Genomic DNA, 26300 nt, shown 5'->3' on the forward strand with positions numbered 1-26300 from the left:
TCAAGTTAAGCAGTGTCTTAAATCACTAGGAAAGGGCAGTTATTGAGTCTTTGGAGGAAAAGATAAATTTCTTGCCAACTAGGTTTGCTTTCACAAGTAGAATGTATTAAAAAATAGCTTTTCGTAAGGTAGGAAGGAACTCCGTAATTTGGAAAGGAAAATTGTTGATATTTGTTGTTTCCCCTTAATATAGTAAATCTCTGTTCTTTCTTCCCTTTCACCAGATCAGTGTGTTTTGTGTCCAATTCTTTTATCACCAAAAAAGAGAAGAAACATTGCAGTGAATGAAGATTCCTCTGCATTTTAGCACTGCTTTTTCAACTGTAGTTGGCTTTTGAATGAGGATGACAATGGAAGAGATGAAGAATGAAGCTGAGACCACATCCATGGTTTCTATGCCCCTCTATGCAGTCATGTATCCTGTGTTTAATGAGGTGAGTTGGGTAAACATTTTCTTGCATGAACTCTGCAATTCTTTAATGTCCGCTTTATTTATTCATTTGCTTGTTCTTTTGTATAAGAAATACTAGCATGAATTAACTCTTATCTGTGTGTTAGGCATTGTATCAGGGCAAAAAAGTAGTGAAAACAAAGCCAAACAGAAATGCCTCTTCCCTCTGGATATTATGCTATAATGGGAAAGAAACATTTAATAAAAGAACACAAATAATTATATGAATTATTTGGTGATGAAGTACTATGAAGTTTAAAAGCAGAGTATGTTAAGAAAGAAAATAGATGGGACCTACTCTAGGGGTCAGGACAGGCCTCACTCAAGAAGAAACATATATCCTAAGATCTGAAAGATATCTAAAAGAGATAAATGTAGTTAGTTGAAGAGTTGGAGGTAAGTCCATTCTAGGTAGCCAGAATAGCAGGCACAAAGATCTGAATAAGATATTGTCAGTGGTGACAAAACTTTTTAAACCAGTATTTGGAAGATATCATTGCTTTGTATCTGGAAAAGATGTAGTTGCTTTTTAATTTGAAGAATTGTCTTAGACTTAATATCGATGTATTTTGGTGTTTTCTTTTAAATTAATATTAACATGCTAAGGTATGTAGAGAATTCTGGAACTGAAATTTTCTTAGAGATTATTTAATTCCTTTTCTATAATGGGGAACTAAGGCCTTGATATATGAAATTATTTTCCTAAAATTACCTGTAACTGAAATCAATATTTCCAGACTTCAAATTCAGTGGCTTCAGCCTTTTAAAATTTTAATAATTTTTTGCTATTTTATTAATCTAATTTGCCTTTAGTACCATTAAGCTTATTGTTACTGTTATAGTCTATATGCTCTCACCCATTTCCAATGAATTTTCATCTCTCTTTGTAAAATACTTTCATTATAGTAAGATTCTGCATTTCAAAACCATTTTTTTCCACATTATTGGATTTGATTACAGTTGTTGTATTCTATAATCTTAAGTCTTAGGGGCAGTAGAGAGTGATCCATTTACATTCGTTGCCATGAAAGCCACAGACTTAGTTGCCAATTCAGTCAACATTTTAAATTTTTAAACACGGTCTCTCAAGTAATGTTAGGTTTGACAACCATAGAAAAATGGACAAAATGGTGACTTGGGTAAAAATTTATTTCTGTCACATAAAAGATTCTGAAAGCAAGTGGTCCAGGGCTAGTATTATTATGACTCAGTATAAGAAACTCAAGTTCTTATCTTCTGCTCTACCATCCTAGTGTTTGGCTTCCATTGTCAATCAAGGTCACCTCAGCATACAAGATAGCTGCTGAAGAGCCACCCATCACATCCTAAGTTGTTGCCTGGAAGGGGAAAAAGTGGGGCAGAGAGTGGGGCCCTGCTTTTAACTGAGTTTGCTTCCTTCAAGTAGCCGTTTGAAAAGCCTACACAAGACTTCCACTTAATTTTTTTGTCAAGAACTTAAGTCTAATGGCCAAACCTAGCCACAAAGGGGTTGAGAAATTTAGGAGTGTTGTTATCAAGGAAGAAACATCTTTTAGGCCTAGCACGGTGGCTCATGCCTGTAATCCCAGCACTTTGGGAGGCTGAGGCGTGTGGATCACCTGAGCTCAGGAGTTTGAGACCAGCTTCAACATGGAGAAACCCCGTCTCTACCAAAAATACAAAATTAGCCGGGTGTGGTAGTGCATGCCTGTAATCCCAGCTACTCGGGAGGCTGAGGCAGAAGAATCGAATCGCTCGAACTTGGGCGGTGGAGGTTGTGGTGAGCCGAGATCGCGCCATTGCACTCCAGCCTAGGCAACAAAAGCTAAACTCCATCTCAGAAAAAAAAAAAAAAAAAAGCATCTTTTGAAAAACCTCCTGTTATACTGCCACCATGGTAGCATTGGAGACTTTTTAGGTGTGGTTATCTCCATCTTTGGCAGCTGTAGCCAACACCAGTAATTAATTTCACCATTTTTGTTATGATACTTACCCATTCATTTCAAGGAGCTATTGTTAGAAGCAAGTGGCTTTAGTTCTGTTTAGTAAATACTTACTGAATGCCAGCCATTTGTTTGCTGAATACTTCTGTTAGGGTCTAGAGGTGTGAAAAAGGCTGCGTGCATGTTCTCAAGAATCTATTTGGAAACACAGATATTTAAGCAAGTAAATTTTTAAATTATTCTTGCTCTAGAAATTTGATAAGGAGACAGATCCTATAAGCTGGCGAGTAACCTGTCTTGGTAACACTTTAATTTGACCTTCTCAGTTATTCCAGGAACCATTATCACAGTTCCACTCAGAGATACTCTGTTTTCATGTCTGTGTGTCTGAGTTGATAAGTTATTGGGCAAAGTTGTGTGGAAGAATTTTCTGTATTTATCTGGTATTTTGAGACTTTGCTTGAATGGAGGGAAATTTACGTTGCATATCTTCAGTTTAATCCTCTAGTGAATGAAGATAAATTAGAAAAACTTTTTGTTCTAACAATTTGAGTGGTATTTTTCCTGCATAATTCTCAAATTGAATTTACTGACCTAACATTGACATCATGGTGTCAAGCTTTTAAAAAAATTATTTCTGTCGTATTCAAAAGCATGTTCAGAAATACAGGGTTTTAGAAATACGGATGGTACTTATTAGGGTTTCCTCTTTGATATAGAGATAAAAACTAGGGCTTGAATTGGGAGTGGAGTAAAATATTTATTGTTCCTTCAAATATGAAGTGTTGGTTAAAAAAGAATGAAATACTGGCATTATTATTTGGTGTTTTAGTTTGTTAACATATAAATAAGATACCTAATCAGTTAAACATTAGTGTTTAACTGTAGTTTACCCATGAATTTCTCTATATATTTAATAGGGAAATTATATTTTAGTTTGGCTTTTTCTGTGCTGTGCAGATTTAAAAGTGAAAGTAGTTGTCAAATTAATCTGCAAAATTGTACCATAGTAAGGATGACTGTTTTACTCTGAAGCTAAATGATTCACTAAATCTTGTCTACAGTGTATTATAAGAGTTAAAATGATTACTCCTTCTCACCTTAACTTTAGGTCCATGATAGCTACAATGGTAGTCTAGAAGTCATCTTTTAAAGGATTTCTAGCTAGTAGGACATGTTTACACCTGGGGAAATTTTAGTACTGTTACTACAGCTTGTAAGCCAGAGTTATTTATGGCATTCTGGAAGCTTGATGTTTGTTAGACTTAATAAAGCTATGCCAGGACAGCTGAAAAGAAGTAGGCTTCTTGTTTAATCAGCTGCTGGGGAGTTCAGAGTCCAAGTTTATTGCATGTGTTGTAAATATACTGTGAAATAGGTCCCCTGATTGCATTATGGAATAATGGATTTCTGGAAACCTCATTTCATGTCATATCAGGTTCTCATGTAACTATTGTTTTGTAGTGATTCTTTGTATATCGGGAAGGAGAGAATGGTGGTTCAGTTTTTGATTCCACGAAAAAATAAGGCTTGTGTTTTCTTTTCCTAAGACCATTTAGAGGAATTGTTTTCTCAAGCAATATATGTTATGTTTTAAAAAATAAACAATTTTGCAACTAAATATGAACTTTAGGTCACCAAAGGTTTATATGTTTGTTTACTAATAAATTACACAAAAGTATGCTTCTGTGTAAGTAATATGTTTCCATTCAGAAGCATCTGAATCAGCTATTTCTGCCATTTCTTGGCAGATATGGAACTCTTAATTTTTCCTAGTTATCAAGTAAAACCTGGGAATACCTCTCCAACCTTACCTACCTACTTTTTTTTAGAAGATAAAATTTTATTTTTATTATTTTTAAAATTTTTAACATTTTTGTGGGTACATAGTAGGTATATGTATTTATGGAGTACGTGAGATACTTTGAAACAGGCATACAATGCGTAATAATCACATGATGGTAAATGGGTTATCCATCCCCTCAAGTATTTATTTTTTATATAACAAGCCATCCAATTATACTCTTTTAGTTATTTTACAATGTACAATTAAGTTAGTGTTGACTATTGTAACCCTGTTGTGCTGTCAGTAGTAGATCTTATTCATTATTCCTATTTTTTAGTGCCTATTAACCATCCTCACTTCCGCTCCACCCCCACTATCCTCTTCAGCCACTGGTAACCATCCATCTCTCTCTCTCCATGAGTTTAATTATTTTATTTTTTAGCTTCCACAAGTAAATGAGAACCTGTGAAGTTTGTCTTTCTGTGCCTGGCTTATTTCACTTGACAAAAGGACCTTGGTTCCATCCATGTTGTTACAGATGACAGGATCTCATTCTTTTTTATGGCTGAATAGTTAGTTCTCCATTGTGTATGTGTACCACATTTTATCTCTATGGACACTTAGGTTGTTTCAAAATCTTTGCTGCTGTGAACAGTGCTGCAGCAAACATGGAAGTGTATAAATCTCTTCTACATACTGATTTTCCTTCTTTTGGAAAGACGGAAAATCCCCAGCTTTGGGATTGCTGGTACCAGAGGATCATATGGTACCTCTGTTTTTAGTTTTTTGAGGAATCTCCAAGCTGTCCTCCATAGTGGTTATACTAATTTACATTCCAGCCAACACTATAACAGGATTTTCCTTTCTCCACATCCTTACCAGCAATTTGTTATTCCTTGTCTTTTGGTTAAACAAGCCATTTTAATTGGGATGAGGTGATATCTCATTATAGGTTTGATTTTTCATTTCTCTGATGGTCTGTGATCTTGAGCACCTTTTCATATGCATGTTTGTCATTTGTATGTCTTCTTTTGAGGAATGTCTATTCAGATCTTTAACCCATTTTTAAAATTGCGTTATTAGATTTTTTTTTTTCCTCTACAGTTGTTTGAGTTCTTTATAGATGGAGGTTATTAATCCCTTGTTAGAATGACAGTTTGCAATTTTCTCCCATTCTGTGGGTTGTCTCTTCGCTTTGCTGATTGTTTCCTTTGCTCTGCAGAGCTTTTTAACTTGATGTGGTCCTGTTTGTCCATGTTTCCTTTGGTTGCCTGTGCGTGTGGGGTATTATGTAAGAAATTTTTACCAACACTGTTGTTCTGGAGAGTTTTGTGAATGTTTTCTTGCAGTTGTTTCATAGTTCGATGATTTAGTTTTGAATCTTTAATCCATTTTGATTTGATTTTTATATATGGCAAGAGATGAGGATCTACTTTTCGTTCTTCTACATAGGAATATCCAGTTTTCTGTGCACCGTTTATTAAAGAGACTCTTTTCTCCAGTGTATGTTCTTGGAACCTTTGTTGTTACTGAGTTCATTGTAGGCATGTGCATTTGTGTCCGGGTTCACTATTCTGTTCCATTGGTCTGTTTTTTTTTTTTTTGCCAGTAGATGGTGTTTTGGCTACTATAGCTCTGTAGTATAATTTGAAGTCAGGTAATGTGACTCTTCCAGTTTCATTCTTTTTGGCTATTCTGGGTCTCTTGTGGTTCTATATAAATTTTAGGATTGTTTTTTCTATTTCTGTGAAGAATGTCATTGGTATTTTGCTAAGGATTACACTGAATCTGTAGATTGCTTTGAGTACTATGGGCATTTTAACAATATTGATTCTTCCAATCCATTAACATAGCTTTTGTATCCAATTGCCTTCATCAATGTTTTATAGTTTTCATTGTAAAGGTCTTTTAGTTCCTTGGTTAAGTTAATTCCTTGGTATTTAATTTTATTTGTGGCTAATGTAAATGGGATTACTTTTTTAAATTTCTTTTTCAGATTGTTCACTGTTGGCATATAGAAATGCTGCTGGTTTTTATATGTTGATTTTGTATTCTGCAACTTTACTTAATTTATCAGTTCTAATAATTTCCTGGTGAGTCTTTAGGTTTCTCCAAATATAAGATCATATCATCTACAAACAAGGATAATTTGACTTCTTCCCTTTCCAATTTGGATACCCTGTATTTCTTTATCTTGTACAGCTGCTCTAGCTGGGACTTCCAGTACTGTGTTGAATAACAATGGTGACAGTAGGCATCCTTGTCGTTTACCAGATCTTAGAGGAAAGGCTTTTTTGAGAGTTTTTATCATGAAGGATGTTGAATTGTATCATATGCTTTTTCAGCATCAGCTGAAATGATCATATGATTTTTATCCTTCATTCTATTGATAAGATGTATCACACTGATTGATTTGCATATATTGAACCATCCTTGCATCCTGGAATAAATCTCCTTGGTTATGATTAATTATCTTTCTAATGTATTGTTGAATTTGGTTTGTTAGTATTTTGTTGAGGATTTATTTATCAGAGATATTGGCCTGTAGTTTTCCTTTTTCGATGTGTCTTTGCCTGGATTTGGTATCAGGGTAATACTGGCTTTGTAAAATGAGTTTGGAAGTATTCCCTCCTCCTCTGTTTTTTTGGAATAGTTTGAGTAGGATTGGTATTGGTTCCTCAAGTGTTTGGCAGAATTCAGCAGTGAAGCCATTGAATCCTGGGCTTTTCTTTTCTGGGTGATGTTTTTATTACAGCTTTGATTTTGTTTCTGGTTATTGGCCTGTTTAGGTTATGGATTTCTTCCTGGTTCAGTCTTGATAGGTGGTATATGTCTGGGAATTTATCCATTTCCTCTAAATTTTTCAATTTATTGCCATACTGTGGCTCATAGTAGCCACTGATGATCCTTTGAGTTTCTGTGGTATCAGTTGTAATGTCTGCCTTTTCATCTCTGATTTTATTTATTTGGGTCTTCTTTTTTTCTTAGTTGGTTTAAAGTTGTGTCAATTTTGATTATCTTTTCAAAAAACCAAGTTTTTGTTTCATTGATACTTTGTATTTTCTTTGTTTCAATTTCATTTATCTCTGATCTTTATTGTTTCTTTTCCTCTACTAATTTTGGGTTTGGTTTGCTCTTTTCTAGTTGTTTAAGATGCATGTTATTTGAAGTGTTTGTTCTTTTTCGATGTAGGCACTTACAGCTATAAACTTCCCTCTTAGTACTGCGTTCACTGTATCCCATAGGTTTCGGTATGTTGTGTTTCTGTTATTTGTTTCAAGAAATTTTTCGTTTTCTTTCTTAAGTTTTTGATTTATCCACGGTTAATTCAGAAGCCTATTGTTTGATTTCCTTGTGCTTGTATAGTTTCAAAATTTTCTCTTGTTATTGGTTTCTAGTTTTATTTGATTGCGTTTAGAGAAGATGTTTGATATTAGTCGAATGTTTTAAGACTTGTATTGTGACCTAACATATGGTCTGTCCTTGAGAATGATCCTTATGCTGGGGAAAAGAATGTGTATTCTACAGCTATTATATGGAATATTCTGATTAGGTTCATTTGTTCTATAGTGCAGATTCAGTCTGATGTTTCTTTGTTGATTTTCTGTCTGAAAGATCTGTCCAATGCTGAAAGTTGCATGGTGACGTCTCCAGTTGTTATTGTATTTTGCTCAGTCTCTCCATTTAGCTCTAATTATATTTGCCTTATATTTATGGGTACACCAGCATTGGGTGCATATATATTTACAATTATCGTATCCTCTTAACTGAATTGACTCCTTTATCATTATATAATGACCTTGTCTCCTTATATTTGTCTTGAAATCTGTTTTGTCTGATACAAATACAGCTCCTCCTACTCTTCTTTTTGTTTCCATTTGCATGGAATATCTTTTTTCGTCTCTTTATTTTTAGTTCAGGTGTTTTTATATGTGGAATGTGTTTCTCGTAGGCAACCAGGTTGTTCCTATTTTTTAATCCATTTACCAATCTTTTTCTTTTGATTAGTTTAGTGCATTCACATTCAATGCTATTATTGATAAGTAAGGACTTACCCCTGCCATTTTGTTATTTGTTTTCTGGTTGTTTTGTGGTCTTCTCTTCCTTCTTTCCTTCCTTTCTGTCTTTCTTTTAGTGAAGGTGGTTTTCTCTGGTGGTATGTTTTAATTTTTTGCTTTTTATTTTTGGTGTATACATTGTATTTTTTTTGAGGTTATCGTAAGGCTTGCAAACACTGTCTTATTACCTATTATTTCAAACTGATGTCAGCTTATCACTGATCACAAAAATAAAAAGAAAACTAATAAAATCTCCATACATCATCCCTCTCGTTTTTTAACTTTTGTTTCTCTTTATGTCTTATTTTACTGTTTGTCTTGAAAAGTTGTTATAGTTATTATTTTTGATTGGTTCATCACTAGTCTTTCTACTTAAGAGTAGTATGCATACCACAATTACAGTATTATAGTATTCTGTGTTTGTGTGCTTACTGTTACCAGTGAGTTTTGTACTTTCAGAAGATTTTTTATTGCTCATGAATGTCCTTTTCTTTCAGATCGAAGAACTCCCTTTGTTATTTCTTCTAGGACAGGCTGGTGTTGATGAAATCTTTCAGCTTTCATTTGTTTGGGAAAGTCTTTATTTCTTCTTCATGTTTGAAGGATATTTTTGTTGAGTATTCTGGGATAAAAATTTTTTCCTTCAGCATTTTAAATATATCATACTACTCGCTCATGGCCTGTAGGGTTTCCACTGAAAAGTATTCCGCCAGACAAATTGGAGCTCCATCGTATGTTATTTGTTTATTTTCTCTTGCTGCTTTTCGGATCCTTTATCCTTGACCTTTGGAGGTTTGATTATTAAATGCCTTGACACAGTGTTCTTTAGGTTAAATCTTCTTGGTGTTCTGTAACCTTCTTGTACTTAGATATTGATATCTTTCTCTAGGTTTGGGAAGTTCTCTGTTATTATCACTTTGAATAAACTTTCTACCCTTATCTCTTTTTCTACCTTCTCTTTAATGCCAGTAACTCTTAAGTTCACCATTTTGAGACTGTTTTCTAGATCTTGTAGGAGTGTTTCTTATTTTTACTTTTGTCTCCTCTGTGCATTTTCAATAGCCTGTCTTCAAGCTCACTAATTGTTTCTTTCACTTGATACATTCTGCTATTAAGAGGCTGATGCATTCTTCAGTATGTCAGTTGCATTTTCCAGTTCTAGAATTTCTGCTTGATTTTACAAAATAATTTCAGTCTCTTTGTTAAATTTGATAGGATTCTGAATTCTTTCTCTGTGTTATCTTGAATTTCATTGTGTTTCCTCAGCACAGTCATTTTGAATTCTCTGTCTGAAAAGTCACATATCTGTATTTCTCCATGATTGGTCCCTGGTGCCTTATTTAGTCTGTTTGGTGAGGTCATGTTTTTCTGGATGGTCTTGATGCTTCTGGATGTTTGTTGGTGTCTGGTCATTGAAGAGTTAGGTATTTATTGTAGTCGTTGCTGTCTGGGCTTGTTTTTGCCCATCTTTCTTGGGAAGACTTTCTAAGTGTTCGAAGGGACTTGGGCCCCAAGCTCAATAATGCTGTGGTTCTTCCAGTATCGTAGAGATACCACCGCCTTGGTGGGGTTGACTAAGATCCGGAGGAATTCTCTGGATTTCCAGGCAGAGGGTCTTGTTCTCTTTCCTTACTTTCTCCTGAACAAATGCAGTTTCTTTCGGTCTCTCTTTGCTGAACTTCCTGAAGCTGGGGGGAGGGGTGACATCCGTGTTGCCACCACCTCTGGAATTGCACTGGGTCAGACCTAAAGCTAACACAGCACTGGGTATGACCCAAGGCCTGCTGTAACCGCAGCCTGGCTAACGCCTGTGTTCACTCAAGGTCCTGTGGCTCTACAATCAGCAGGTAGTGAAGCCAGCCAGATTTATGTCCTTCCATTCAGTGTGGTGAGTTCCCCAGGCCCCAGATGGTCTGGAGATGCGGTCTGGGGGCCAGGAATTAAGAGTCAAAAACCTTAGAAATCTACCTGGTGTTCTTTCCTACTGTGGCTAAGCTGGCACTGAAGGCACAAGACAAAGTCCTTCCCACTCTTCTCTCTCCTTTCTACAGGCAGAGAAGCCTCTCTCTGTAGTCACTGGCACATGGGGAGTTCTGCTAGGCCACTGTTGATGTTCACTTAAAACCCAAGGGCTCTTCAGTCAGCCTGTGGTGATTGCTGCCGAGCCTGAGCTTCTCTCTTCAGGGCAATGGGCTCCTCTCTGGGCCAGGACAGGTCTAGAAATGTTGTCCAAAAGCCTAGTCCTGGACTTGGGGACCTCAAGATCCGAACTGGTACCTAAGATATAAGACAACATCCCTTTTATGTTTCCTTTTGCTTTTCTCAAGCAGGAGTCTCTCATCATAGCCACCACAGTGAGCCAGGAATTTGCTGGGTTTCACCTGAAATCAGTATGTCTGAGTCTCAACCAAGGCCTACAGCGTACTACCTGGGTATCGCTGTTGGTTATTCAGGGCCCGAGTGCTCTTTAGTCAGCAGACAATGAATCCTGCCCGGATTGGATCCTTCCCTTCAGGCCAGTGGGCTCCCTTTTGGCCCTGGGTATGTCTAGAAATGTCGTCCAGGAGGTAGGGCCTGGAATGAGGTCTCAGGACTCTGCCTGTTGCCTTATCCTATTGTGACTGAGCTGGTATACAAGATAAAAGACACGCTCCTGTTGCCTTTACTTGTTGCCTTCCTATCCTGAAGGAGAAGGAAGGAGTCACTTACTGCTATGAGCTCTGCTGCCTGGGACTGGGGGAGGAGTGACACATTCGCTCCCTTGGTCGCCCTATCTGGTGGGTCACTTGGTTGTGTGCTGCCCTAGTCCACTGGCTCTAAGCACAACACTAAGATGTGCCCAGGAATTGTAGTCCTTGTGTCCTAGACTGCCTTTTCAAGTTTACCTGAGACTCTAGAGACCTTTAACCCTTGGTGGCAGGGCTTACTCAATTTCCAACCTCTTGGATGGGCGATTCTCCTCTGACCATTCTGACCATGTCACATCCAAATGCTCCCTTTTGTGGGTGGCTGCTAGCTGAACCCAGCACACTTTTGCTCTCCACCGTGACTGGTCAGCACTGAGTTTAATGCAAAGTCTCCCATTTGCTGTGCTCTCTCCACCCAAGTGCACATATTCTTTGCCTATGCTGCACAGCTGCTACTGTGGGATGGGGGAGGGGTGGCATCAGCGATTCAAGATAGTCTTTCCCACCCTCTTTATTGCCTCTGTCAGCAATATGAAATTAAAACCAGGTGCTATGATTGTTCACTATGATTTTTGGTTCTTTGGCAGTGCTTTTTTGTGTGTAGTTGGTAAAATTGGTATTCCTGCAGAGTGGACCATCAGTGGAGGCTTTGATTCGGCCATCTTGCTTTGCCTCCCCTCTTTTTTTTTTTTTTTTTTTCCCTGTTAAGATAAAATAAACCAGACCTCAAACTTTAAGCATTGTAAACATTCTTCACAATGCAGGTAGGGATTTTATCTACAATCCTACTGTCTGGAAGTGATCATAATTAGCATTTTGGGTTTGAATTACTGCTCTTTTTCTTAGTAGAGTATTTAATCTTATCTGTTTCCTTATTTGTAAAATGGGGATAAGCAGTGGTGTACTTCATCATCTCAACAACTCTGTGAAATAAATAAGTTGACTTAGTGTTTAAAATAGTACTAGTTATATAATGTTAGTTATTGTTGTTAAGGAATCTTTCACATATATTTCACAGTTGTGTATATTTATAGGCAGTGTTTTAATGGAATATTTTTACAATAGTTGGTTCTGCTTACCTTTTTTGCCAGACAGCTTGGCAGCCCACTGATTCTTTTAGAAGCATGTGTTGAACTTCACATGTACAAAATACAGCTGATTGCATTTTCTTTCTCTATGATAGTTCAAAAACTAATAAGTGACCTCTTGATTCCATTACTTCTTTCTAGCATGCTTATTTACTTTTACCTGACTCACCTCATTTTTATCTGAATCACAGGAGATGTATTTGAAGTTTTTATTCTTGTAAGTTGGCACAGTTTAGTTCTTTTTAAGAAATAAGATCAACAGTCTTTGTTCACTGTGGGTAGGGAGAGGGGTGTGAACATGGAAAAATCAAATCTTGCCTGATTTTGAGGAAGCAAGTAGATTTGTGCACAATTCAGAACCAGTTAACCTAATTATTTTGACCTTTAAAACAAACAACAGCAACAAAACACACAGCTTTCACAAAAGTGTGAAAGAAAGTATTTTAAGACTTGAGTAACTGAAGGGCTAAATGACTCTCTCTTTTTTTTTTTTTTTTTTTTAATTATGGTTTTAGGAAACTTGGTGCTAGAAAAGTGTGGAAAAAACTGATACTTTTGGAGAGAGCAAAACAACAAATGTCCTCTGCATGGAATCAGAATTCTGTGGAAGCTTTTAAAGTATTTTTATAAGTGGACCAGAGTAAATTTGCCTGGTTTGTGGTTGATAGTAAGTGTAAGTGTTCTTAAAGGCTATCAACAATAAGTTACAGAAGGATCTCACAAAACAGAGTAGGCAGAATGGGGGTTGAGGTAAGACCTCCTGTTAGGCTCACCCAGCCTATGCATTGTTTCCAAATGTGCTTCAGGAGGCACTTTTCCTTCTCTTTTAGGAGAGGTGAAGTGTGTTACATACCTTTTCTCTCACTCTGATTCTCTTATTTTCTCTCTCTCATTTACTGGTTACATGGACATACTGTGTAACTGAGGGCCAAGTAGTGCCTCTCTCTGTCCCAGTATCCATTAATGCAAGGTGCAGTCATATATTCCTCCTTCAGTGGACCCAAAATACAGTGTATGAACTGTCAGTTACTGAGAAGGTTATTGTGTTTATTCTTTAAAGGTATCCTAGTCAAAGACATTATCCCTAAAGCTCAGAAAGTGCTGGACTCTGAAGTGACTGAACAAAATGGAAATTCTTTTCTTTTCTAAATTTACATGAAGTCATTACATTCCATGTGTTACCAACCCTGAAGAAACTTCTAAGTGGGAGAACTCACCAGGAGGATGATTTTAAGAGGCCAAGAACACACTTTTTAAAGATCAATTCAAATCCCATATTTATAAAGACTTCTTTCTGCTTCAACTGATAGCAGTTACTCCACTTTTCATATAGCTGCTTCATGTTGTACATGTAGGAACTCAAGTACATGGTAGGAATTCAAGAATGTGTTGGTCCTTAAAGAAACAGGTTGAAGAGATTCAATGACAGGGTGGACTCCAGTCTGGAAGAGTGAGTACAGGGGGAGTCAGGGTAGCGTTAGTGGCTTGTATACAGGATTCAGAGTCAAACTGAGTTTCTTCCTTTGTAAAATGGAGAAGAAGATAACATATCTTTCTACCTAACTAGTACAGGCTGAAATTATAAATAGATTTAAGAACAGTTAGATAAATTTATGGATGAGAGATTAAATTCAGTTCAAACAATAGATATGCCTGGTACTGTCCTGGACACCGTGGATATATCAATGCCATATGAGTAAGAAAGCCTTTTGACTTTATTGTAAGGCCTATGGGTATATGCAGTCACGTGGCACATAACAACATTTCAGTCAGTGGTAGATGGATGGCATATATGGTGGTTGTCCCATAAGATTATAATTGAGCAGAAAAATTATTCTCACCAAGTGATGTTAAAGCTATTGTTCATTGTAGCGCAATACATTACCTCTTTCATTTTTACGTACACAAATACATTGTATTACAGTTGCCTATAGTAGTCAGTTCAGTAAATATCAGATTTGTAGCCTAGACACAGTAGGCTACATCATATAGCCTAGGTGTGTGGTAGGCTATCCCTATAGGTTTATGTCAGTACAATCTGTGATGTCCACATAATGATGAAATCACCTAATGACATGTTTCTCAAAACCTATCCATCCCCATCATTAAGTGATGCATGACTGCAGTGTATCTCCAAGTGACTCCAGCAGAATTTTGTTGAAGTGCTTCTCAGCTTACACATTTTTGATTTAGTATATGTCTGGCCTTCCTGTGACTTACTTTTTTGTAAGGTTCACATAAGTAAAATGAGTCTAGAAATCTAGAGATGCTGATATCTATCTCAGGTAATCCTGTTATCTCTTGATGAACTTTTCTGGGCACTTTTACTTCTCTGGATCCTTTCACATACCATTCAGCGCTATGCAGAATGAACTAATAACACTGATACTTGAAGGCACACAGCTGACTCAGACCTTTTTAAAAGAGGTCAGAGTGTGGTGTAAACCTAACAAAGGAAATGGGTTCCTATCAAAACAGAAACATTCATTTCTTTGTCTGTCCCTGCCTCTCTTGCATAACAAGAACTTGAGATCTAATGAGCTATATTGTTACTTTAATCTTAGTAATAGTCACTATATAATTATATTAATTACTTGGAAGTAGGAAACTTTTTTCATTTTTTGGAAACATGTCTTTGTTAATTATAAACTACTTATATAGTTATTTCTTTCTACATTTGTTTACTGGGCTCTTTATGCCTTCTTTTTTATCCACTGAGGCAATATTAGATTTTACAAGATTTGTTAGTAGTCATGTTAAATGTTAAGCTAAATGATTCATTGTTTTTTGGCGGATAAATTACCTTGTCAGATTCTGTTGCTTTTGCTTTGTGCTTAAGGTGAATAATTTGTAGGGAGATAAGGTTCTTGGCATTTGTAACTGTCTTGTTTAGAAAATAAATTGACTTAACGTGTTAGAGATCCCATACAGGAGATTTCTGAAGCAAAACTTACACTTTTGTTGCCTCAAGGGAAGACTTTATTGCATAATGTGATACATGTTTATAAGGTTTGTGTAGAAATACTCTACTTTGTAAAAATCTATATAGGTTAGTTTCCAATTTAATATTATCCCAAGTAAAAAATATATACAATTGAGTTTTATTGAGTTAACTAACTCAATCCTTAAGGATTGAAAAAATCAGAATTTAACAGAAGCTAGGTTTTTTGAGCCTGGCAGTTAACTGGTTACAAATGGAATTATTTTTATGAAATTATGAAATTCTGTGCCTGTGGTTTGCTGAAAATTGAATTAATGTGTTTAGTAAGGATGTTAATCTTTTGAAATTATAAACCTCACATATTTGATATAAAAATTAAAAGCATATGGGTTGCTTTTAGTTTTTTATAAAAACTTAAGGACATGTATTTTTTCATTAAAAATTTTGATAGCCTAATTGAATAATTATGGTGATGTGCAATTATTAACAAGAATGTTGATTAAATGTTTAATGTGTTCATGTGATTGCTACAGAATGGAATCTCAGAATTGTGCTTTTTCCAAGACAGTTGATATTCTTAATAATTTTAAATTTTTATTGCAGCTAGAACGAGTAAATCTGTCTGCAGCCCAGACACTGAGAGCCGCTTTCATTAAGGTGAAGTGCAAATAATTTATTATGATTATTAAACTGTATGTTCTTTGTAAATATAAGTACGTGTGATGGTTGCCAGTTTATTTTCTTTTAGTGAAAGCCTTTTTAGCCATCTTTTGCCTGTTTTACTATATTCCATAAAGCTTAAAACACTTCCAAAAGGTAAACTAGAACAAATGTTATTTCGTTAACATGCATCTTTTCATCACTTTGTGCTTTTGAAACTGACTTTTTCAGAGCATTTTCTTCTCAGCTGTAGATTATATTTTTGAGGGTTTTTTTTTTTTTTTTTCTATTATTTGACCTTTTGAAAACTTACATGGCTGGGCGTGGTGACTCATGCTTGTCATCCCAACACTTTGAGAGGTCGAGGTGGGAGGATCACTTGAGACCTGGAGCAAGACCAGCCTGGGCAGTATAGCGAGACCCTGTATCTATCTACAGAAAATAAAAATATTAGCCAGGCGTAGTGGCGCATGCCTGTCGTTCTTGCTACTCAGGAGGCTGAGGCCGGAGGATTGCTAGAACCCAGGAGTTTGAGGTTACAGTGAGCCATGATCGTGCCACTGTGATCCAGCCTGGGTAACACAGCAAGACCCTATCTCAAAATAAAGTAAAAATTTAAAAGTATTTGTAAAAGTGTAACTTGAAAAGGTATTCTTTCTATTGTTTAATTATAGAACATGAGTCTAAAAAATGTGTACCTTCAAATATGGTGAATTAAATATACTTTGAGGATATACAGTTAAGTCACTCAAAATAAATTATTTCCTTGTCTTTGGACCTGAGCTGTTCAGTGGGTTATCACTAGCCACATGTTGCTTTTGACCATTTAAAATAAGACTAGGTCAGATCAAGATATGTTCCAAGTTAAAATACACACAGATTTTGAAGACTTCATGTAAGAAAAAGAAAGTAAACTAGCTTAGTAATAAGTATTTTATAATACTTGTTGAAATGATAATATTTGGATGTACTATTAAAATAATTTTACTTGTGTCTTTTTACTTTTTTTTAAATGTGGCTGCTTAATATTACATAGGTCGCTCATCGTTGTTGCTGATAATTACATTTCTGTTGTAAAGCCCTACTCTAGAGACTTACTATACATGTTGAATGCATTATTTAACATAAAACTTTCATCTGGTCCTCCATCCCAAATATATATCATGGTGCCCAAAACTTTAATTTTTATTTTCGTATTTCTTCCCATCAGTAGCTTAAATAACCTGTGTTTTAGGTATTTTAATGTTTAAATGTGGAATACGTTTATATTTTAATTGGAATTGAAACTATAAGTCCATTCAGCTTGATTTATTTTATGTCATACAAGTTTATTGATAACATTCTTTTCTGATAGCATAGCTCATGTCACTAGGAATCTTATATTACCACAATAATCTATATTACTTATGTTACAATAGAGCTTTTTTGATTCTATACCCTGTGATTCAAGGTGAGTACATATATATTTAGTAGCTTCATTAAATTGCATCCTGCCAAATCATTGGGTAAATGAAGCAACGCCATAATCATTTTCTTTTTTTTTAATTGTTGTTGTTTTCTTCTTTGAGTTTCAGTTTGACTTTGGAATGGCATATTTGATCATTAGGGGGGCATGATGCTATCTTAAGCATCTTTGTGGCCAAAAGAAGAAGGAAAAGTAATCTGTACAGTAGTGTTGCTAAGACAAAAGTCAGTATTTCAGCTTTTCTAATACCAAGAATAGAGAGAAGAAGACCCTGTTCGAAGGAGTAGATAGTATCTTCAGTGACATTCATAAAATAATAAATTTCATGAGAGTTTTTCTTGTAACATCCTAACATACAAGCTAATGATTTAACACTTAAGTACAATTATGTGACCATGATAGATGTGGTTTGATCCATGGATAAAGTTTACTGTCCGTGGCATAGATTATTTATTTTGGAAGAAAACAAATTAACTAATTTAGCACTGATGTGTTTTTAATTATCACATTTAGTTTATTACATTTCAAGTGAAATTGAAGGAGGACATGTGTTAAAAATGTAAAGATGTTTGTATTTTTTAAATTACAACTTTTGAAAAAGATGAAAGAAACTTCACCAGTCATGAAATCTATTATATTCATACTTCCAATTTTTGGTCCACAACAACAATAATTTTCATCATACTTTTTGTTATTTGGAGGAAAAAGAGGATTAAAATAGTTTTTTTCCCCAAGATAAGACTGTTAAATATTTTAATATATATACAGTTAACCTTTGAACAACGTGGAGGTTAGAGGTGCCCACCCTCTGCAGAGTTGAAGATTTGAGTATAAGTTTTGACTTCCAAAAATCTTAACTACTAAAAGCCTACTGTTGACCAGAACATCTTACTGGTAGCAAAAACAGTTAACATATATTTTGTGTATCCTATATATTACATACTGTATTCTTAAGCTACAGAAAAGAAAATGTTATTAAGAAAATCGTAAGGAAGAGAAAATATGTTTATTATTTATAAGCGAAGTGGATCATCATAAAGTCTGCATCCTTGTCATTTTCGCATTGAATAGGCTGAGGAGGAGGAAGAAGAGAAGGGGTTGGTCTTGCTAGTTCAGGGATGGCAGAAGTAGAGAAGGTGGATGGGGAGGCAAGAGAGGCAGGCAAGCTTAGTGTAACTTTACAGAAATATGTTTAATTTCTGACTTATATGCTATGTCATTTCTCTAAAAATGTTTCTGTACAGTACCAATCTTCCAACATTTGCTTTGGTTTCAGTGCTCATATCATAGAATGGTCCATGTCATAAAGCAGCCTTGAATAAATAGAACTTTTCTGCTGGATTGTCTAATGTCCATTCGTTTTCTGGCACTCCTTCTTTGTCTTCTTCCTCATCGTCTGTTAGTTCTTAAATTTCTCTGATATCCGTATCTTGAAACCCTTCATCCTCTACCATTTTTACCATATCTACAATCTCTTTCATGATTTCCATGTCCCTGTTGTAAGCCCTATGGAGTCGTGCAGAACGTGTGGACACAGTTTTCTCCAGCAGAAATTTATTGTTTTAGGCTCGATGGGTTTTTCTATAACAGCGATAGCATCAATGGTGTAATTCTTCCAGACTTTCATGGCGTTCTTTCTACCAAGGATTGTTGACAGCCCTTTCCATAGAGGCCTTATGGTTCCATGTCTAATGAGCCTTAAAGGTTCTTGATCCCCTGATGTAGAGGCTGATTTAGAGGTGTGGTGTTTTGGGACAAGTAGGCCACTTTGACACCTTTCAGTGTTGAACTCGTGGGGTTCCGCGAGGCAAGGGACATCATCCAGTATCAGAAGAAATTTTTTAAACAACAATAATAGTAAAAGAAAGGTTAGGCGCCGAGGCCCGTGCATTGTAATCCTAGCACTTTGGTAGGCCAAAGTGTGAGGTTAGAGGCCAGAAGTTCAAGACCAGCCTAGGCAACATAGAAAGACCTTGTCTCTAATTAAATATACATATTCATATATATATGCATATACATATACATATATATGTGTAAGTATATGTAGATATCTCTGATAGCTATATGATAGCTCTAATATATATCTGATATCAATCTATCTAGAGATATATAGGTATCCCTATAGATATATATACACAATCAGAAGAACTTTAAAAGACCATCCCTTACTGCCAAAATGCTTTCTAACTTCAGGAACAAAGCATTGATGGCACCAGCCTAGAACAAGAGTTCTCTTTGTCTAGGTCTTCTTGTACGACCACAAGACTGCAAGCTGGTGTTTTTCTTTTCCCTTCAAGGCTCGAGGGTCTAGCAGCATTATAAATAAGGGCAGTCCCGATCATAAACTGAACTTCATTTGCACAGAACAGTAGCGTTGTCCTGTCCCTTCCTGCCTTAAATTCTGGTGCTCACTTCTCTGCTTTACTAATAAATACTCTTTGTGGCTGTCTTTTCCTTCAGAATGGGGTGCTTTGATCTGTATTAAAAACCTTTTCAGGCAGGTATTTTTTTTCCTCAAAGATGTTCTTACTGGTGTGTGGCCACTTACTTTCTGCCTCTTGGTCAGCAGAATCTGTGTGTCCTGTTATCTTGACATTTTTTAAGCAAAACCTCTTTCTAAAATTATCAAACTATCCTTGGCTGGCATTAAATTTTTCAGCTTTAGACTTTACTTTTGCTTTAAGTTGTCATAGAATGAGTTTGCTTTTTCTTGAGTCATATTAAGGTCTATAGGTATGCCTTTCTTATAGATATCCTGCACCCACATAAAAGCTGCATTTTCAACAGGAGACAAAAAGGTATTTCACAAAACATGCAAGGTTTTTGAACCTGCTGATGAAGCTGCAGCAATGACTTTGTTTCATGAATTTCCTTTTTTTTTTTTTTTTTTCTTACAGTGAGTCTTAGGCTGGATTCAAGCAATTCAGTATTATGCATTTCACCTTCTTGTTATGTCGTGACTTTGTTTCTTGAGCACACTTCCAGCATCACTACTGGCACTTTGTTGGGTCCCATGGTATTATTCCATGTTTAGAGTATTGCAGCAAACACGATGAAAAAAATTTGTGAGGCCTGGGAGGTATTACTTTGTACTGGGATGTGCAGTTTGCTGAAGAGATCAACTGTTCACATGGAGATGATTAGAGTCACACAGCGTTTTAATCATATACTTACTAATACTTGAACTCACTGCAATAGCAACAGGAGGTAGCTTCTAAATTACTACATATACATATGTACTACAGTTAATTTTGTCAGTTATGATTTAATATTTTGTCTGTATATTTATATTTCTTTTAACTGCAAATAACACCATATAGTCTGGGTTTGCATATGAGTTTTGATCAGTTTTAACTTTTTAATAATTTGTATCTATTTTATGATAGTAAACAAACAGACTAGTACATACCTATATTTTATACATTCATAACATGTTTTTATTATTTTTTTCACTATAGGCTACTCAGTTTGTAAGTTTTTTCAAATTGTTGCTGATCTCCAAAAATTTTTCCTGTATATTTATTGAAAAGTATCTGCATGTAAGTGGACCTGAGCAGTTAAAACCAGTTCTTCAAGGGTCAGCTATATTCTACTGGATTTCCTCTCCCCCTTATCCTCTCTGAGAGGTTCCGATAGGTTGTCCATCTTCCAGGTTGAGAATCACTGATCCAAAAGAGTGTATGTTACTGCCCTACGGTTTATTTTTTTGTTACAGCTGGATTCTTTACAAAGATTAGACACCCTACAGGGTTCATATTGTATTCTGAGGGAAAACCTAGAGGCATAGATTGTCTCTCTGATATGAGAGCATATTTACTCATTTTGTCAATCAGAGGCATTTGGTAAATTCAAGCTTTTAAAATAAGAATTAGCTTAACCAGGTTTTTAGCCAGGAGGTACTAAGACTACTCCTTCCAAACTATGTACTGAGGTACCTGGTGGCCCATAGCAAATTCAGAGGGGTGCCATGAAGTATTTTAAAATTTTGAAGGGGTGCGGTGGTATTCAACATCTGTTTGACATTGTATGGACTCCTAGCTTGAGATAGTTTGCAGTTCAGCATATTGGATTGTCCTACCCTGCTTTCATTGGTGTTAGATCGTTGAGAAGCTGGAGTTTTTTTGGCCTGTGCTGTGATCTAACAGAAGTACCAGAAAAAAAAATACATCTGCAAGAGGAAATGAGAGTGGCAAGGTCCGATCTAAGACCAGTGTTTGAGAAATTGTGAAGTGCCCAGTAGGCACACACATCCCAGTAATAAGTGGTGGTAGTTATTTAAGAACGAAGTAAAAAGTTTTTTTTCAATTCATGTGTATTTTTTTTTTAAAGGCCAAGTAGTTAGGACATTATACTTATTATTTGGAGCTAAGTATTTAATAAACAGCACTGTGAGGTATATCTTTTGGCGCTAAGGCTGCTGAAAACTGAGAAAGTTAGGGACCTCTGCGAGACTTTGGTAATGATCTAGCTTTAGCATTTTGGGGTTCCAAAGCAACTTGGTATTGAAAACTTTATTCTCAGACTTTCAGCATTTAAACCTTTCAGTACTTCATTATAACTTAATCAGAAATAATGCTTTTCTTTTTTCGTTCTACAAGCACATAGAGAATGGTCCTCCTCTCCCCAAGGTAATTCATTATGTAGGTAGATTTATTGCTAGATAAGATAAAGTATTGTTACCAAATGCTACATTAGATGTAATTTTGTGGCAGTTCACCACATTAATGCTATAACAACACATCTTAAGCCATATTTGGACATCTTGTAAAGGAAACTCCTTTTTTTAAAAAAAACATAGTTTTTGTTTGTTTGTTTTTTGTTTTTTGGTTTTTTTTAAGACCAGGTCTTTTTTTGTATCACAGGCTGGAGTGCAGTGGCATGATCATAGCTCACTGGAGCCACGAACTCGTGGGCTCAACCTCCCAAGTAGCTGGGACCACAGCCACACCCCACCATGCCTGGCTAAAAAATAGATTCTTTTTGAAATATACGTGGAAGGAAAAGTCATCATAGGCTATAAAAGAAACAGGGTTCAGTCAGACACAGTTTATTGTTATTAATCATTTATCAAAATCAAAATGATTTTCCTGAATAGTATTTGACAGCATTTAAAATGATCCCAGGATTGAGATTGAGATGAATGCTTGTATTGTCTTTTCTCATTTCATCCCACGACCCTTCAGTTTTTGATACTTGAGATCTAATGAGAAGCAAGATGTTATAATGGAAAGAGCAGTAGGAAGAGAAGAAAACTGTATCTGCAGTGATAATCAGTGGAATTGAAGAGGCAGAGGTTAAGTGTGCTTGACACATAAGGAAACAAAAAGATTGTCATCTGATTAAAATCGTAAATTGTGTTTCTATTTTGTTGTTTAATATTAGGGCAAAAAGGAAATTCATCAGCATAATGATTAAAATTGGCAGGCTTCCTAAAGGAAACAAACATCAAATGTGATTACAGAATTTGCTGGGAAAAACTGAAATCTGAAAATTAACTCTGGCTTTGGTAAACTGAGAACTCTATGCAGAGTCTTGAAATGGCTACAAAATTTTAGTGTCCTGGGGAGTCTAAGTCTAAGTAACATAGAACCAATGCAAACTCAATGAAACAAGCTCAAAAGGTAGTAAAAGTTTGATGATGTTCTAGAAACCAGTGAAGGAAATATTCTTGCTACAAAAATAAACTAGGAAATGAAAATCATTGTGTGGGAAAATAGTTAAGATATTATTATATAGGTTCAGTAAAACCTTTGAAGTAAATCCTTTTTTGTTTTTCCTGGCATTCTCTTAATATAAATGAAAAGAATATGCAAAATGCTAGTCAGATGGGTTATTGCTTGATCCTTGAATTGCAATATTAGTGCATTAGGCCAAGACGGGCGGACCACGAGGTCAGGAGATCAAGACCATCCTGGCTGACACAGTGAAACCCCATCTCTACTAAAAAATACAAAAAACTAGCCGGGCGAGGTGGCGGGCGCCTGTAGTCCCAGCTACTCGGGTGGCTGAGGCAGGAGAATGGTGTAAACCCGGGAGGCGGAGCTTGCAGTGAGCTGAGATCTGGCCACTGCACTCCAGCCTGGGCGACAGAGCGAGACTCCGTCTCAAAAAAAAAAAAAAAGCTTAAAAAATTCTCAAGATATTTAAAGTAATGAGAATAGTAATTGATAGATTACTAAAACATGTCTAATCCATATATCTTTATTAATTCAATTGCAAGAGAGTGTAAAGAATGTATAGAAAATACTAAGTTCTTTCTATTCAAATGGAAAATGGAACCTCAGTCATAATAAAGAGTCGAGTGCACAAGCTCTAACAAAGCCTTAGTGAATGCCATCATGACACCTGCTTTACAAAGATTTCTGCCCTTAAAACTTATCAGTGTAAGACGTTCCCAAAAGATTCTAAACAGTTAAACTTTGGCTTTAAAATGTTGGTTCCTTATCTGTATTTCAAAACTAGTTTTCTCTTTATTATAGGCTGAAAAGGAAAATCCAGGTCTCACACAAGACATCATTATGAAAATTTTAGAGAAAAAAAGTGTAGAAGTTAACTTCACGGAATCCCTTCTTCGTATGGCAGCTGATGATGTAGAAGGTATCAGAAAGAAGAACCTTGCTTAAATTATACAATTGTTGAATAGCACTTCCTCTAAATCATTATTATTTGACTAAAGGAACTTCCTTCCCTACTGTTCCCCCCGCTGACCCCCCGCCTGCCTTTACTTATGATGATGCTGGTGGTGGTGGTGGTGGTGGTGGTAATAGTAGAAGCTAATCTAGATAAAATAGAAAAATTGTTTTTCTTGCTTTTTATATTTGTGAGATTTAATTACTTGAACTTTGTTTATACCGCATTCTTTAATTTTTCCCCCCTTTATGTTTGGTGAGTTTCAGTTTTACTAAAAGGTAAGCTATTTGGAATGTGTTGACTTTAAGCAAACAACAGTTTGGAAGTAATGAGGTTTTTGTTTGCTTGTTTTTTTAGCTTTAGTACAGCATCTTTTTTTAAGCACAGATTTAAGGGAACAATATAATCATGCTTTTCTTATTTTTTTACTTCAAATTATTTAGACATTGGTTTTACTTTAGTAGAAGTTTTCACACTAATTTAGAAAAACGTGGACACACAATTTCCCATAATTATTAAGGGAGAACAAAAAGCAGGTATTTTAACTGATTCCATGATTATAAAAAAGCCCTTATCATTATTTAGAGTTGAGCATTTGCAGCCCATTAGGCCATTATATATTGATGAATTGGTAGATTTGTAATGCTTCCAAGTCTGCAATGAATCTGGTAAAGTCTGATTGAACCTCCTTTCCAAAATTGCTGTTCTGTGATCCCAGCCCGTGTGTTGGATTTGTGCTAATGTTTTTGTTTTTAAGTGAGATTTCAAGAAAATGTAGAAGATTTTATTAGATTATTTGGGGTTTTAATATAATGAAGCAATGTATATTCAATATAGGGGTTTAAAATTTTTAATCTTTCTAATTGGAAAGTAGATATTACCTTTGCGCTAGTTATGACACTCATTATTTAATTTAAGGTTTCCTTGGGAAATGTAAAGCCTGCCTTTTCAATCTGTTTTTTTGTTTGTTTGTTTGCTTTTTTTTTTTTTTTAAGATTTCATGGGATTTCCTTTTATCCCAAATTGAAAATATTTTCTTTTTCTGATACTTTACTTGAAGGGAGCCCTGCTGTTATTACTGGACTAAGTCGAATGTTAATGAATTCTACTTTGCAACCTTGTCTTTCCTATTTATCTGGCCTTTCACCTCCCCCACCTGCCTTTGACCAACATTGGGAATTCTTAGAAGTGAATTTGGCAGAGTCGCAGGATGTTTTTTATTATGTATTTATTTTATCAGAGTATATGATTGAGCGACCAGAGCCAGAATTCCAAGACCTAAACGAAAAGGCACGAGCACTTAAACAAATTCTCAGTAAGATCCCAGATGAGATCAATGACAGAGTGAGGTTTCTGCAGACAATCAAGTAAGCAATTTTTTGTTTTGTTTCTTTTCTTAAAAGTACTTCCAAGGAACTATTCATCTACATTTTTTAATTTTGGTATGACATTAACTTGAAATGCTAATTTGAAATAAAATCTCGAATTGTTAAATACTGCATTTTATTAACTTTATGGCATTTGGTTTCAGAGTACAACATTTTTTAGAGTGTTTAATTTTAAAACAGTAATGAAATGTGCGTAAACTGGAATGTAGTTTGAACTACATAAATGATGGGAAAATATAAATGTCAGATAAATGAATAGAGAAACTGGATATATCCTAGAGGTTGGTAGTAAGAGATACCAAAATTGTTTCTATTTCAGAAATGGCAGCAGTCATTAACGTAAGTAATGTACTCTTAGGCATGAGTAGCATTTTCTAAGACTGACCAAGTAGCCTCTAAATCCTTGCCTTTGGGGGATATAGGTTAAATAAGAGCAAGAATATGCATGGGGCCAGGAGGCTGGCTGGTGAGCAGCAGCCAGAAGGGTCATCCAAGAGAAGTAGTTCTCAGATCAGGGACACTCTTCTGGAGTACAGTGAGGGGTGAGAGGGTAGGGGATTGAGTGAAAACATAATCCCTACATAAGTATCTTTAAACTAGAGAGTATGATAATTTTCTTCAGCCTCAGTGAATAGAAAACAAAGCTGGAAATACTTGCAGTGTCACTATCAATGCATGGTTTTGGTGAAACCATAGGTGGATATTACTGGGAAGAAGAGATTTAGCACAGGTCTTTTTCTGGAAGAGGCTCTGACATATTTGGTAACTTTGAAGAACCTAAGGTGACTCATTTGGAATAAATAGTAACATTCATCTTTTGGAGATTGGGCAGTGGGAGGAGTGGCAGCAGCCAGGCACCCCAGCTTCATGAAGGCCCTCAGCATGCCTTGGCCCACATGCATCCGATATGTGCCTTCCCCACTTCCAGGATGCCCAAGAGGACTATCAGCTCAGCTGACAGGACAGTGAAGGAAAAGCCCAAAAGGAGATGGATATGGTTGTCAGCTAAACCTGCTCTTTCAGTAGTGGAAATGAATCCCCAAAGGGTAGCAGGATAGGATAAATCTTCAGGTAAAAAAGCGCAAACAAAAGAAAAGAATAGCAAAGTGAAAACAGGCCAAAGTGGCTAACCAAGAATATTTACCTGCGGAAAACAGAAAAACTAAAACTGAAGAGAGTCCAGCCTCTGAAGCAGGAGAGAAAGAAGCCCAGTCTGATTAATAT

General features: G+C 35.9%; 1 protein-coding gene across 6 annotated transcripts in view; it reads left to right on the top strand.

Moving 5' to 3' along the window:
• PDCD10 (programmed cell death 10) overlaps positions 1-26300 on the top strand; it is a 51824-nt gene that overhangs the window by 14623 nt on the left and 10901 nt on the right. For all 6 annotated transcript variants that reach the window (XM_031663593.1, XM_031663594.1, XM_031663597.1 and 3 more), the window contains 4 exons: positions 225-434; positions 15537-15590; positions 23538-23655; positions 24929-25055. In XM_031663593.1, the coding sequence (XP_031519453.1) occupies positions 339-434; positions 15537-15590; positions 23538-23655; positions 24929-25055 (395 nt within the window). In that variant the 5' untranslated portion in view covers positions 225-338. The remainder of the gene's footprint in view (positions 1-224; positions 435-15536; positions 15591-23537; positions 23656-24928; positions 25056-26300) is intronic.

This window comes from Papio anubis, chromosome 2 (assembly GCF_008728515.1).
Source record: "Papio anubis isolate 15944 chromosome 2, Panubis1.0, whole genome shotgun sequence".
In the NCBI taxonomy this organism is placed as follows: Eukaryota; Metazoa; Chordata; class Mammalia; order Primates; family Cercopithecidae; genus Papio; species Papio anubis.